Source organism: Podarcis filfolensis, assembly GCF_964270895.1.
Source record: "Podarcis filfolensis genome assembly, chromosome: 18".
Classification (NCBI taxonomy): domain Eukaryota; kingdom Metazoa; phylum Chordata; class Lepidosauria; order Squamata; family Lacertidae; genus Podarcis; species Podarcis filfolensis.
In genome coordinates, this window is record NC_139622.1 from 6,144,208 (window position 1) to 6,160,558 (window position 16,351).

A 16,351-nucleotide genomic window follows, 5' to 3' on the forward strand; every position below is an offset into this window, starting at 1 on the left:
GTGAAGAAGCATTCAGCCCAGACACTGAGGTCCAGCTCCAAGGGCCTTCTGGCGGTTCCCTCACTGCAAGAAGTGAGGTTACAGGGAACCAGGCAGAGGGCCTTCTTGGTACTGGCTCCCTCCCATCAGATGTCAAGGAAATAGACAACTATCTGACTTTTAGAAGACATCTGAAGGCAGCCCTGTTTAGGGAAGTTTATAAAGTTTGATGTTTTATTGTGCTTTTAATATTCTGTTGAGAGCTGCCCAGAGTGCCTTGGGAAACCCAGCCAGAAGGGCAACATTAAGATAAATTCAACAGTGTAAATAAGTTTTAATGGATATAATAATGGAATACTGAATGGTATGGTTTCTGTAAAATACGCAGGGATTTATGATACGCAAAATGAACCATGTAAAGAGAAGAAGGGAAGTCACTGACATTTTAAGGTTGTTTAAATGAATATTCTAAATGTGTAAAACAGAAAATCTTATAAAAATTATAGGGGGAAGGAAATGAGGTACAATTTGCGACTGGCGAGGTTCCCAACTGCAACCACGTGGAGATTTGTCGGTGCTAGGCTGGCTCCTTATACCAAGACCAGGAGGGTCCGCTCTGGCCGGCAACAGCTCTCCGTGCTTCCAGACAGGACTTTCCATTCCCAGTCTGACCCTGAGATGCCACTGCGTGCAAAATAAGGTGCTCTACTATGTCCAAGTGGCAATGGTGGTTTTTTGGGTGTGTGTTTTGCGGGGTGTGTGTTTTGTGACAGCAGTCACGAAATTAAAAGACGCCTGCTTCTTGGGAGAAAAGCAACGACAAACCTAGACAGCATCTTAAAAAGCAGAGACATCACCTTGCCAACAAAGGTCCATATAGTTAAAGCTATGGTTTTCCCAGTAGTAATGTATGGAATTGAGAGCTGGACCATAAAGAAGGCTGATCGCTTAAGAATGGATGCTTTGAATTCTGGTGCTGGAGGAGACTCTTGAGAGTCCCATGGACTGCAAGAATATCAAACCTCTCCATTCTGAAGGAAATCAGCCCTGAGTGCTCACTGGAAGGACAGATCCTGAAGCTGAGGCTCCAAGACTTTGGCCACCTCATGAGAAGAGAAGACTCCCTGGAAAAGACCCTGATGTTGGGAAAGATGGAGGGCGCAAGGAGAAGGGGACGACAGAGGACCAGATGGTGGGACAGTGTTCTCGAAGAGACCAGCATGAGTTTGACCAAACTGCGGGAGGCAGTGGAAGACAGGAGTGCCTGGCGTGCTCTGGTCCAGGGGGTCACGAAGAGTCGGACACGACTAAGCGACTAAACAAAAAGTGTGTTTTTGTGCATCTCACAGCTTTGAAGGTTGTTAGGGGCATCTATCTGCATGTCATGGGATTCAGGGTGGGGAGGAGAGTGTGGGCAAAAACATCCTCCATGGTTCTCCCCGGCGTTATTTTCATGCCATCTTCCCCCGAGTGCAGCAGGCTGCCCCCCCCCCGCTCCACCCATCAATCTTCCTAATGCACTGCAGTTTATGAACTAGGCTGCAACAGAGCTGCTTTTAATGCATAAGGGACTCTTCCTTCCAGAGGGGAGGAGAGGCGGAAAATAAGAGCAGAGAACATTACAGGGGGTGCGGGGTGGGGAGAAACAAGAAAGGGCGTTCAGCATCACGAGGGACTGATTTAGACTCTTCAGCTCATATGAGGATTCCTTCCTCCACCCCAAAGACGGTATTGCACCCCCTCCAAAACTGGAACAGCCAGTGCCGGATTTACGTATAAGCTAAACAAGGGCCCCACTTTCTTGGGGGCCCCCAAAAAATTTAAAGGGAAAAAAACCTGGATGTACATTTCCAAAATATAATATTAAAAACCCCAAATAAAATAAAACCTACATACAGCAACAGTGTTGTGTAGGCTCCTATTTTGTTATGTGCAAATGGCTTTAGATACCTATTAGGTCCGTAAATGACCACATAGGCATATATTCAACACAAAAAACAGCAACAATTTGTGGTTGACAAAGGACAGCTGGACATATAAAGGGCCCCCATTACCTCCAGTAGCTTAGGGCTTCGTCAAACCTAAATCCGGCCGTGTGCACAGACCCAGGATCAGGGCCACCTCTTTTCATAGCTGTCAACTTACAGATTTGAAAATAAGGGACCAGCAGCCTCGAAAATAAGGGATCAGCAGCCAAAATAAGGGAACAACAATTACTTTGATAAAATATATATTTTGTTGCGTGCAAATGGCATTAGATACCTATTAGGTCCATAAATGACCATACAGCATATATTCAACACACAAAAAAGCAACAATTTGTTGTTGAGAAAGCACAGCTGGACATAGAAAGGGCCCATTACCTTCAGTAGCTTATTTAAGGGACATCATCAATAAGGGACAGCAGCGGGACATGGTGCTGGGATAAGGGACTGTCCCGCCAAATAAGGGACGCTTGACAGCTATGCCTCTTTTTTTTCAAGGTTAATCAGCCACAACACTCCCTACCACTTTTGCAAAGCAGATCTAACAGATCCAAAATGGGCAGTGTTAGAAGCTGTGGTTGCCACAATAGGATGTCTAGGTGCCCATTTCCCCCCTATGAAATTTGTTGTTATTATTATTGTTCATATTATTATTTTTTAAAGAAAACAATCTCAAAGTGGTTGACAACGCATTGAAATATCAAATCTTAAAGGTAAAGGGATCCCTGACCATTAGGTCCAGTCGTGGCCGACTCTGGGGTTGTGGCGCTCATCTCGCTTTATTGGCCGAGGGAGCCGGCGTACAGCTTCCGGGTATGTGGCCAGCATGACTAAGCCGCTTCTGGCGAACCAGAGCAGCGCATGGAAACGCCGTTTACCTTCCTGCCGGAGTGGTACCTATTTATCTACTTGCACTTTGACGTGCTTTCGAACTGCTAGGTTGGCAGGAGCAGGGACCAAGCAATGGGAGCTCACCCCGTCGCGGGGATTCGAACCGCCGACCTTCTGATCAGCAAGCCCTAGGCTCAGTGGTTTAACCCACAGCGCCACCCGCGTCCCCTATCAAAACTTAACAATCCAGAATAAAAGAAATGCCAGCTTCAAGGAAAATATTTCAGATCCTCCTCGAAGGGACATTTGGCTTTCCCCCTATTTATTTACCAAATTAATTTATAGGGCTGCCCTGTCACGGATAAGAGATGAGTGGAAGTTTTTTGAAGAGCGCCTTAAAGTGTATAATAGTCAATTTAACCTACAAGTAAGAATGAACATATGGGCAGCAGATAGCATTAAAGGAAGGAAGATTTGAGATTAAAATGGGTGGAATAAAAGATTATGCAGCCGGCAAAAGACTACCCAGAATGCCATGCAGAGATGAAGTCCGAGGATAAGAGACAATATTGTATGATACATATCTTGCGGTTCTCTAAGCTCTTGACCTGAACTCAAGGTTGTCATCTGAACTAGCGAGGCGTTTAACTGAGAATCAATCACAGTCCATTCATCCTTTGAAAAATAAGATTTGCCCCAAAATGGCAACTAGACATTCTGTCTTGGCGACTGCAACCTTGGTTGAAGGAGCCATTTGGCACCTAGATTATATATCTGAGTTTCTAACACCGCCCATCGCCAAATCTTTAGCTCCACGTGGCCATGATTTTTGGCCCCTTGGCTGGTTCAGGTTGATGGCAACTAGAGTTCAGTAATAGCCGACCGGCTGCTGCAGAGTTCTACTCGGAAGAGAACCTCTAAGTGGCTTAAAAAGGTCCAGCTCCGAGGGCCTTCTGGCGGTTCCCTCGCTGCGAGAAGCAAAGCTACAGGTAACCAGGCAGAGGGCCTTCTCAGTGGTGGCACCCGCCCTGTGGAACGCCCTCCCACCAGATGTCAAAGAGAACAACGGCTACCAGACTTTTAGAAGACATCTGAAGGCACCCCTGTTTAGGGAAGCTTTTAATGTTTAACAGACCACTGTATTTTAATATTTTGTTGGAAGCCGCCCAGAGTGGCTGGGGAAACCCAGCCATACGGGCGGGGTATAAATAATAAATTATTATTATTATTATTAATTATTATTATTATTTAAGAGGAATAATTGTCTCACGTTAGCCAGAAAACATACTGTGAAATACACGTATGCACAACCTCTCGTTGTCATTTCAAACGTAGTTAAAATGGCAACCTGCTAAGAAACAGCATACAGCCGCACCTTGGAAGTCAAACGGAATCCGTTCCAGGAGGCTGTTCGACTTCCAAAACGTTTGGAAACCGAAGCGCGGCTTCCGATTGGCTGCAGAAGCCCTGTTGGACGTTTGGCTTCCAAAAACAGTTCGAAAGCCGGAACAGTCACTTTCAGGTTTGCGGCATTCGGGAGCCAAAATGTTTGGGAACTAATCTGTTCAAAAACCAAGATGCAACTGTATATCTAAGGGGCCCACAGTCAAATAATAATAATAAAAATAAAAAATAGTAACAGCTCACAACAAGCCCCCCCCTAGCTTACTAGTCCTCAGAAATGTTTAATCTAGCTTCCTGCCCCTGGACCAATTTTCTGGCACTGACTTTTGGCTTACAAAGAGCCAGCTTTTAAGCACATTCTTATTTCCAAAGCTTGGAACGTTGCTTCTTTGGAAAATACCCAGGGTGTCCTATAATGAGAACCAGACTGGGAGACCTGGGAGAACAGGGTTCGAAGCCCCGCTCGGCTCAGTGGGTGGGTACAAATGTAATCAACTAATAATAACGAGGGAAATAATAATAACTTTTCAGAGATGGAAAGAAGATAAAGTTCCTACCAGAGAAGAATGGCATAAGAAGTTGATGGACTATGCAGAAATGGTCAAAATGACCGGAAGAATCAGAAATCAGGAAGACCAAAATTTTTAATAATGAACGGGGGAAATTTATAACTTATCTTAAAGACCATTGTAAACAGTTAAAATCGTTAGTAGGATTGGAAATAACACTTGTAGTTTAATGGTGAATTTTGGACACAATGGAGAGATAAAAGATGTGGGATTATCATAAAAGATGTAGGAGGAAATTATTAATAATAGGACCCACAAAGGGAAGGAGGGAAGTCCAGGAGATTCTCTGGAATCTTGTTTCTATGTTGTACGTTCGGTACGTGACTGCAAAGTTTTAAACTTTACTAAATAAATAAAACGTATCATAACGAGCAAGAAATAAACAAAAAAACAACAAAAACTAAAGCAACAGGTTAAAAACAAACAAACTTTTTTGCAAGAGGTTTCCTACCTGGTTTTCCTGGGTGCAATTTTGTTCCTCCAGTAACTTGGGGCATTGATAGGGAAGGGCAAATTATGGGTTGTGGATCTTAGCATACCTTTCAAACGCCTCTCCAGGTGTGTTCAAAGAGATCCGCTTGCATTTTGGGAGGCCGCTGGCACACACCTGAGCAGGCCATTTGGGGGGGGTCTTGTCCACCAAAACCCGCCTCCCCCCCCCCGAGAGGTCGGATTAACAGAGAACGCCGTTTCAATGCTCTAAATCCACACTGTTTTCAATGCCACCCCCCCTCCCTGGCCACATCTGTGCTTAAAATTTCGTACGGCCGACCTGCAGAGAACTTGGAAAGTTCCTTTTTTTTTAACGTTCCAATACGTCCAAAGAGAAGCGAACTAATTCAGTTCACGGTCAGTTCGCAGTTCAGTTCCAAATGATCTCTGGCAATTCCGCCCCACCTGCAGCGTTTAGATCAGGGGTCAGCAAAAGTTTTCAGCAGGGGGCTGGTTCACCGTCCCTCAGATCTTATGGGCGGCTGGACTATATTTTGGAAAAAAATATGAACGAATTCCTATGCCCCACAAATAAACCAGAGATGCATTTTAAATAAAAGTGAGGTAGGAGAACTGGGGGGTGGGAGGTGGAATCACACATGACAAGCCTTGCGCCCCTTTGGTTTCAGCTAGTACATGGTTAGAAGACTCTGAATAGCCCGGGACACAAATTTTCACAGCCCTCTAGCAGCTATGGTGGCTCACTGACCAGAGGTTGTGTATTTTGTGTTAACTCTGGAAATGTATACAGTTGAACCTTGGTTTTTGAATGCCTCGGTACTTGTACGTTATGCCTCCCGAACGCCGAAAACCCAGAAGTAAATGCTCTGGTTTTTGAACGTTTTTCGGAACCCAAACATCTGACGCAGCTTGAGTGCAAGAAGCTCTTACAACCAATCGGAAGCCGCACCTCGGCTGTCAAATGTTTTGGAAGTTGAACGGTCTTCCGGAACGGATTACGTTCGACAACCGAGGTTAGACCGTACTTGATTCTTACCCAACCGAGCCTCCTAGAGCAGAATATGCATAGAAAGACATCGACATCTAGCTGGGAGGCAGGAAAAGCGGTCGAAACGCAGCACCACTCACCTCAAGAAACGTAATTCAGGCCTATCTGAAATTCACTTCCAAGCATTTCGTGTGGCGTCTCCCCTTCGGAACTCCCTGCCGATTTATTGAGAGCAAGCCTTCACCGCGCCCACTCTCCTGCTTAGACAAGCCTACCCAGATGCTTAGAAAAGTTGTGGTGGTTGCAAACTATTTTAGTACAGCGGTACCTCGGTTTTCGAACGTTTACGAACGTTTCGGAACTCGGACGCCGTAAACCCGGAAGTAAACGCTTCCGTTTTCGAACGCGCCTCGGAAGTCAAAATGGCTTCCGCTGAGCGTATGTTATTTTCCTCCACTTTCTCCGTTAAATTTGCGGGCCGCATTTTGCGCCTCCGTTTCTGGAACTCGGACGGTCTTCCGGAACAGGTCACGTTTGGAAACCAAGGTACCACTGTATTTGAACCTTCGTATGTCGCAAAGCGCCGCTGCAACCCCCCCCTCGATCTTACTGTTTCATCTTTCGCAAATCGCCTTGTATAAGCAGTGTATAAATTTATGAAAATTTAGAACGAACGAACGATAAATAATATTCTCACAGTAGTAAGGACTGGGATCTTCCGGAGGGGGGCAACACTGCGGACCCGCCCCCAGCCCGCCCCCTCTCCCCGTGCTCACCTCGTAAACCGAACTTTGCAAATGTTACATTCATACGGCTTCTCTCCCGTGTGGGTCCGGATGTGGCGAGGGAGTTTGCCCGCCCCTTGGATCACCTTCTCACAGATGGGGCACTTCTGGAATGCTTTCGCCCGGATCTTCTTCTCCGACTTGTGGGACCAGGACGGGTACTCGCCCCCCTCTTGGGAAGTGCTAAAGTATTTCAAGTAATAATCCATGACTCCGTCGTCGTCTTTGCGGTCGTCCTCGGCCAGCTGCTGCCGCTCCACGGAATTGATCATCCGCTGCAGGAGGGTGCTGGCGGCCAGGCCGTCCACCTCCCGGGGGTCCGCCTCCTCGCCCTCCCCGGGGACGAAGGCGGGGGAGCCCCCCGCCTCCTGCTGGTCCAGTTGAGCCGCCGCCTCATCCTCCCCGGGCACCGTGGCCAGGCCGTGCCCGCCGTACTGTCCGTTCTGCGAGGCGGGGAACAAGGGTCCCTGGGCGGCGGCCGCCTTGGCCTCTTCGGCGTCCAGCCACATCTTGCCGTCGGGGTCGCCGTCGTTCGCCTTTGGTCTGTCGCTGAGGGCGGCCTGAGTGTAGAAGTCCAAGCCGTTGCAGTCTGGCTCCTCCTTGACCTCCGAGCCCCGGAAGCCGAGCCGCTGAAGGTCCCTCAAGTCCGGGTTGGTCCACGGGTACGTGCCCTGTTGCCCGTTGATGGGGTTGCTCTGAAAAAACTCCAGGTATTCTTTCGCTCTGAGATGGTTCCTTTGATCAATTTGATCTACTGTGTCCATCTGGTCGTGCTTGGCCAGAATCTTCCTGTCCAGCAGATCCGTGCAAACGTCCCTGACCGCCTGGATCTCTAGCAGCGTGGCGGCGTTGAGGATCTCACCCACGTTCGAAGTGCTGACGGTGAGGGTGGCCGTGTAGGCGAACTCCAGCAGGGACGAGAGGGCCTCGGCGCTCACAAAGTCTATCTCGTACACGTTCTGCTGGTCGACCACCAGCCCTGAGGTGAAGAGCTTTTTGAAGTACTGGCTGCAGGCCGCCAGGACCGAGCGGTGCGTGGGGAACTCCTGCCCGTCCACCAGGATCACCACGTCGCAGAGCAGGCCGTGGTTCCGCTGCTCGTTCAGGCTGCTCAAGATGTCGCTGCTGTGGTCGGGGAAGGGGATTCCGATGGGGCCGTCCACACCGCCCTCCATGCTGACACCAGGGGGCTGGGGAGAGGAAAGAGAAACCATCAAGCAGTGCTAGAAACCCTCAAGCGGTGCTAGAAACCGTCAAACGGTGCTAGAAACCGTCAAGCGGTGCTAGAAACCGTCAAACAGTGTTAGAAACCGTCAAGCGGTGCTAGAAACTGTCAAACGGTGCTAGAAACCGTCAAACAGTGCTAGAGCCTGCTCCCCCCCGCAGGTGGCTTCTGGGAAATGATATATAATGAGCCAGAGAAAATGTTTAAGATAACTTTTGTTAAAAAAACCAGAGGCCTTTTTAAAGGTATTATAGGTGAGGAACTACCAAAATAAAATTGGGAATTCCATCAGTAAGAGCGTGGCAAAACTATGTGAACACATAGACTTGGCAAGGTCACGGCTAGCGGAGGACTGCGCAAAACCCGAAGCTTGGGGCGTGCTGAGCTCAGCGCACCCCAAGCTTCTGGGTGCCGGCAAGCTCTCCGCTAGCCGTGGGAGAGGTGTGTCTCCCACAGCTAGCGGATAGCTTCCTGAAGCCTGCATTCGCCTCATAGGACGCACACACATTTCCCCTTCATTTTTGGAGGGGAAAAAGTGCGTCCTATAGGGCAAAAAATACTGTATAACCAGACCTAATACTGCTCTGTATTTTAACAAAAAAAAACCCCACCAAAATGATGCATCTGGAAGACAACACATTGTGCAAATTTGGTATATTTGGTGTAAGTAATATGCAATTACAGTGGTACCTCGGGTCTTCGGGTATTGTAATTTTGAGTTATTAATGCGGCAAACCCAGAAGTGTATACTTCCGGGTCTCGTCGCGCGCGCATGCGCAGAAATGCTTTGCGCATGCGCAGAAACACTCTATTGGCCGCGTGTGCGCGCAGAAGTGGCGCCTCCGGATACGGACATTTCGGGATAAGTATGGACCCCCGAGACGAACTACCGTATTTTTTGCTCTATAAGACTCACTTTTTCCCTCCTAAAAAGTAAGGGGAAATGTGTGTGCGTCTTATGGAGCGAATGCAGGCTGCGCAGCTATCCCAGAAGCCAGAACAGCAAGAGGGATTGCTGCTTTCACTGCGCAGCGATCCCTCTTGCTGTTCTGGCTTCTGAGAGTCAGAATATTTTTTTTCTTGTTTTTCTCCTCCAAAAACTAACTGCGTCTTATGGTGTGGTGTGTCTTATGGAGCGAAAAATACGGTAAGTTCATATTTGGAGGGTTCACTGTATTTTGAAACCACAACCTGCTCCAAATAAGGTGGACGCTCGGGTTGCGAACGTGACCTGAACAGGATGGACATTCGCAACCCACAGCGGCTCGTCAGCGCATGCGCAGGTCTCAAATCAGCGCTTCTGTGCATGCACAATTTAGCACTTCTGCGCATGCGCGACCTCCGAAATCCAGAAGTAACCCATTCTGGTAATTCCGGGTTTTGGCGGTCCGTAACCCAGGTGGTAACCCCTGCATGGATCACTGCCTTGCTGTGGCGAAGGGGCTTGAATAACTCAGAAAAGCTATGAGCTATGCCGTGCAGGGCCACCCAAGAGGGACAGGTCATAGTGGAGAGTTTTGACCAAACGTGATCCACCTGGAGCAGGAACCGACAAGCCACTCCAGTATCCCTGCCAAGAAAACTCCATGTTAGTGATGTATGGAAGTGAGAGCTGGACCATAAAGAAGGCTGATTGCCGAAGAATTGATGCTTTTGAATTCTGGTGCAGGAGGAGACTCTTGAGAGTCCCATGGACTGCAAGAAGATCAAACCTCTCCATTCGGAAGGAAATCAGCCCTGAGTGCTCACTGGAAGGACAGATCGTGAAGCTGAGGCTCCAATACTTTGGCCACCTCAGGAGAAGAGAAGACTCCCTGGAAAAGACCCTGATGTTGGGAAAGATGGAGGGCACAAGGAGAAGGGGACGACAGAGGACGAGATGGTGGGACGGTGTTCTCGAAGCTACAAACATGAGTCTGACCAAACTGCGGGAGGCAGTGGAAGACAGGAGTGCCTGGCGTGCTCTGGTCCAGGGGGTCACGAAGAGTCGGACACGACTAAACAACAACAACAACCCAGGTGGTGCTGTGGGTTAAATCACAGAGCCTAGGACTTGCTGATCAGAAGGTCGGCGGTTCGAATCCCCGCAATGACGGGGTGAGCTCCCGTTGCTCGGTCCCTGCTCCTGCCAACCTAGCAGTTCGAAAGCACCTCAAAGTGCAAGTAGATAAATAGGTACCACTCCGGCGGGAAGGTAAATGGAGTTTCTGTGCGCTGCTCTGGTTTGCCAGAAGCGGCTTGGTCATGCTGGTCACATGACCCGGAAGCTGTACGCCGGCTCCCTTGGCCAATAAAGCGAGATGAGCGCCGCAACCCCAGAGTCGGCCATGACTGGATCTAATGGTCACGGGTCCCTTTACCTTTAACCCAAAAAACGCAACCTGAAGTGTCTGTAACCCGAGGTATGACTGTACTTTGGAACGTCCAGGATTCAGAAGGGAATATACCCATTTCTGGGACAGCTCAGTGGGTTAGAGCATGGGATTCTTTAAGGCCAGGGTTCTGGGTTCGAGTCCTGTGTTGGGCCAAGGGATTCCTGCACCACGGAGGGTTGGGCGAGATCACCCCCTTACTCCACAATTCTATGACCCGCGCTGACATGCACCTCGTTGTACAAGAGTCATCCGGGTGCTTGTTTGCACATCGCCCTCCCATGCCATAGTCATGATGAGACAGGAAAGACTGGCTCCCCACCCACCATGCGCCAACATGAAACAGAAGGAAATTCTGGTTTGCCCAACCATGCAGGGTTTCTGCGGTGCAACGAGAGAGGGTGCCAGGAACACCCACCCACAACAGGCATGTTCCTGGCTCGAGAGAAACCAGGGTGGATAAAAACCAATGATTAAAAAACACACACCAAAAAACGGAATTTTTATTTACTTAAATTGGATTTAAAAAAAAATATTAAATTGGATTTTTAAAGTGCTTTTGGAGGAAAAATCATTCCGAAGATTTTCTCTTAAAGTTACATTCTAGTCCGAAGGCTATTCATTAGGAAATAAGGATTTGTTTTAAGTTTTTCACGTGTGCTAAAATCAGCCTAAGTTTTTTTTTTTAATTGTTTAACCACATCAGTTAACAAACATGGACACATACGCTATAATGTTATTGTTTTAGCCAAACGAATTGTTTAAATTGTTACGATTATTTTTCTCCTTCCAATTAAGCACAGCAGAAAAGTTGTCCAAATATAAACAGTCAACTTATTAAACCTCGCAACAATTTCACAATTGCCTCTCTGTGTATTTCGAATAGTATAACCAAATCAATCATTTTTGATATAACTGTAAAAAAAACGACTCTGAAAATTTATTATTCCAAAAATGAAACGGGTTGTAAATATTAAGATTTAAATCGATTTGATTTAAACCAAACCCCACCCTGAGAGAAACCCACCATTCCATACCCCACCGGACCTCCTTTTGAGGAACTCAGCAAACGTTGCACGCTTCTAGCCCTCGAGTTCCTATTCAGCGAGCACTAAGGAAAGCTGGATGCTGGATAGAGAGATTGCGCCAAGTTAGCACGTCGACAGGATTTCCCTTTATTCTGTGCATTCAGGTATTTGGCAATCTCTAATAGTCATGGGGGAAAGCCAGTAAGGCGCCACTGATGCCAAGACTTCTGCGATATCAGCAGGCTTGCCTTCTTGGCACTGAGGACTAGCGCCTTGGTTTCAATTTAATAAAAACCAACATTCTCAGGGAGCAGGGTCCTGTGTCCCAAGGGTCTGGAACCTAAGGCCCATGGGACACAAGGGTCATTTAACCGGCCCATGGACCCCCGCTTGGTTCCCATGCGCCGCACTAAACCGGCGCAGAGCACAGCAGAGCAGGGACCGCTCTCCACGACGCTGGCCGGCTTCCCATTGGCTGCAGGGAGCTGCGCATGCCTCCTCCGCGCCGGAAATAGAGTTTGCGCATGTGTGCGCACGCGCACTCCGGCCCGCCGCAGTGTCTGCTGGACCATAAACCGGCCCAAGCCACAACAACTTTGTTGACATCTGCGGTCCAGTAACTATGTTTTGTGCTGCTGGTGCAACTGTGGCGTTCGAATAGCTGCCTACCAAACTCCTCACGCCACTAGTCCTCAATCTTGTTCCTGTTTTGTTGTTTTCGTTTCAACTGTTTACTCGCTTTTTTTTTTACCTTGCGTTTCATCCTCTGAAGCACCCGGAGATCTTGTGATAAGGGTGGTACATAAATCTAAACTACAACAACTACTACAACAAGCTTTGCGGAAGGAAATCTGCTCTTAAGTAAGGCTCTTACATCTTATTACTGATTTTAGACCATGGTCGGCAAACTTTTTCAGCAAGGGGCCGGTCCACTGACCCTCAGACCTTGTGGGGGGCCGGACTATATTTTGAAGGGGGAAAATGAACCAATTCCTATGCCCCACAACTAACCCAGAGATGCATTTTAAATAAAAGGACACATTCTACTCATGGAAAAACACGCTGATTCCCGGACCGTCCGCAGACTGGATTGAGAAGGTGATTGGGCCGGATCCGGCCCCCGGGACATAGTTTGCCTACCCATGTTTTAGAGCTCCAATGTCCTAATATTTTCAGCACATCTCCCCAATCTAGGGTCTCTGTGTGGGCACTCAATGGCAGAGATTTTTGCTGGATGCAGCAGTTCCCTTCCGTGCCTGAAGAGAGCTCTGTAGGCTGGGCACAAACAGCCGCAGCGAGCCCCAGGTTCCCCGTTCAAATCCTGACATGCCCCCTCTTGTGACAATGCGAAGGCTCGCGTTACAATTAAATTCATTAACGCTGAATTGCATTATTTGCTCTCTGTTTTTTTAAAAAGGCAAACTAAACTAAATCAAAACAACAACAATAATTCTTGCCCTCTCGAGAGCTTGGGAGTAGCTCAAACGCTTCACCACCGCGTCCGTGACTATAATTCCTGCAAACAACCGGGCGAGGTAGGATAGGCTGAGAAACTGGTAGATGGGAAAAGAATCATGGAATCAAGAGTTAAAGGACATGATCCGCAATGGGGGGGAAGCAAGGAAGATGCAAAGGTAGGCTAGCAAAGTGGTGTGGCCTGAGGAGAAGAGAGCCGTGAGGGCCAGAGGGCGTCATTTCACCCCTTGGCCTAAATGCATAGATCAGGGGTAGGCAACCTTGGGACGCGGGTGGTGCTGTGGGTTAAACCACAGAGCCTAGGACTTGCCGATCAGAAGGTCAACAGTTCGAATCCCCGTGACGGGGTGAGCTCCCGTTGCTCGGTCCCTGCTCCTGCCAACCTAGCAGTTCGAAAGCACGCCAAAGTGCAAGTAGATAAATAGGTACCACTCTGGCAGGAAGGTAAATGGCATTTCCGTGCGCTGCTCTGGCTCGCCAGAAGCGGCTTTGTCATGCTGGCCACATGACCCGGAAGCTGTACGCCGGCTCCCTCGGCCAATAAAGCGAGATGAGCGCCACAACCCCAGACCTGGGCAGGCTTGTCTTCAAACAAAACCGCTTTTCGTCGGCACCAAAATGAGCACAGCAAAGGCTGCCTGCCTGAGATTCAGAGTGAGGCCAGAAAGAGCCATGTCAAAATCAAGCCGGTTGTCTGTCTCAAGGCCCACAATCCCGAATTTTGCAGCACACAGATGCGGAGGCTGCCCACGTCTACTCGACCGGCACTCTGAAAAGTCTTGTGTTCTCCCCCCTCGCCTATTCTTACAGCTCACCGCCTGCTCGCCCCACCAAGAGATACTGCAGTCCATTTACAAACCCTGCAATCATCGCAAAGACAGGCCTGAGAAGACTCTTTGCCTCCTTGGGGTCCATTCCCTGCAGGCTTTGCGGAGACCTCTGCAAGCGTGGCGGCCCCAAAAGAGGGAGGAAAATGGGAAGGAATTGAAGGCAAGAGAAGCAGCGCCGAATGCAGCCCCTTTCTCCAATTCCACATGCATTTTTCCTTTAAGGAAAGGAAAGACGAGTGGGAGCCAGCCACTTAACGACCGCATCTACTCTCTGTTCCCTCGCGAAATGCAAGCACGTCCGTTCGGCGAGGAATGTGCTTGCTGGATGGTTTTCCTGCACCATCCTGAAGCTATCCGAATTACACAGGCCCACGAAGGGCGGCGTCAAAATCCCATCACCGTGTTTGGACCCAGGTGCTCTGCAAGGGTGTTGCCCAGGTTTGGAAACGACAGCAATGACCAACAGTAGAAGAACGGCGACAGAAGGTAATGGAATATGCAGAAATACCTAGATTAACGGGGGAAATTTGACAACGGGGCGATGAAACATTTCAAAAAGAATGGGGGAAATTTATTGTCATCCACAGGAAGGATAAGGTGAAACAGTGAAACCTCATAATGTGAAATACAAATAAAATTTCTGGATAAAGAAAATAATAAAAAGTAAAATGTACAATGTACAATGTGATTAATGTAACCAATGGTAAGTAAAGGTAAAGGGACCCCTGACCATTAGGTCCAGTCACGGACGACTCTGGGGTTGCGGTGCTCATCTCGCTTTATTGGCCGAGGGAGCCAGTGTACAGCTTTCAGGTCATGTGGCCAGCATGACTAAGCCGCTTCTGGCGAACCAGAGCAGCGCACGGAGGCGCTGTTTACCTTCCCGCTGGAGCGGTACCTATTTATCTACTTGCACTTTGGCGTGCTTTTGAACTGCTAGGTGGGCAGGAGCAGGGACCGAGCAACGGGAGCTCACCCCGTCGTCGCGGGGATTTGAACCGCCGACCTTCTGATCGGCAAGCCCTAGGCTCTGTGGTTTAACCCACAGCGCCACCCGCGTCCCAACCAAGGGTAGTTGTAAATAAATACAGACAGACAATAAGGATTGAACATAGAGGAGGATTTATTTGACTACAGACACACTATGGACAAATATGAAAGAAGAACAATATACAAAACGGATGAAGACCATGAGAACAAGTTAGATGTGATCTAAAAGGCCAGAAGAGGGAAGGAAGGAAGTCGGCTCTGGGAAGCAGGCTTAAATGTGAAATGTATGTGTATGTGGAGTGTGCAAATGAAAATCAATAAAGAATATTATACGGGGGGAAAGGAGGTTGCTGTAACAGGACGGCGATGATGGTGAAAAGACCATCTCGCCTCCTGTCCACCTGGTCAAACCCACAGCTAATACTTTGGGTGGAAAACCAAGGATTTCAGGTGAGCAAAAACAAACAAAACCCATCACTGTTCCAAGGTCTTAATCCTGTGCGTGTTTTTACCCAGGGCTTGGAACGACCCAGTTGGGTCAAACGATGCTCGCCGAACTAGAACCATAGAATTGTAGACTTGGAAGGTATCTCTGGAGTTATCTAGTTTAACCCCCTGCAGTGCAGGAAAGCTCAACTAAAGCACCCATGACCGGTGGCCATCCAGCCTTTGCTTAAACACCTCTGACAAAGGAGAGTCCACAACCTCTTGAGGGAGCCTGTTCCACTGCCTAACACAGTCAGAAAGTCCTGGGTTCAAGTCCCACCCCCTGGAGCAGGAGAAAACAAACTCGATGCGGCAGCTCTTGAGATATTGGAAGACGGCTATCCTATCTACTCTTGTTCTCGTTTTCTCCAGAACGGCTGGGTGAAATGAACATGAAACCGAGTTCATTTGGGGGGGGCAACGCAGAACTTTGTGAAGCCTTTCTAAGTTCATCTTCAATATCATTCTCTTACCATTAAGGAAGGGACGCGGGTGGCGCTGTGGGTTAAACCACAGAGCCTAGGACTTGCTGATCAGAAGGTTGGTGGTTCAAATCCCCGTGACGGGGTGAGCTCCCGTTGCTCGGTCCCTACTCCTGCCAACCTAGCAGTTCGAAAGAACGCCAGCGCAAGTAGATAAATAGGTACCACTCTGGCAGGAAGGTAAACGGCGTTTCTGTGCGCTGCTTTGGTTCGCCAGAAGCAGCTTAGTCCTGCTGGCCAAATGACCCAGAAGCTGTACGCCGGCTCCCTCGGCCAATAAAGCGAGATGAGCGCCACAACCCCAGAGTCGGCCACGACTGGTCAGGGGTCCCTTTACCTTTACCTTTTACCATTAAGAAGGATATTGACAAGCCGGAATGTGTGCAGAGGAGGGCTACTAAGAAGACAAAGAGTGTTTATTTGACACTGGATGTCCAGTCCCTCTCAATACTGCTGATATCTGTACAC

General features: G+C 48.6%; 1 protein-coding gene across 1 annotated transcript in view; it reads right to left on the reverse strand.

The window, feature by feature from the left end:
* Positions 1–16,351, reverse strand: part of ZBTB7A (zinc finger and BTB domain containing 7A) — a 59,437-nt gene that overhangs the window by 7,829 nt on the left and 35,257 nt on the right. Inside the window, exon 2 of the mRNA XM_083594661.1 lies at positions 6,986–8,184. Within this exon, the coding sequence (XP_083450787.1) occupies positions 6,986–8,169 (1,184 nt within the window). The 5' untranslated portion in view covers positions 8,170–8,184. The remainder of the gene's footprint in view (positions 1–6,985; positions 8,185–16,351) is intronic.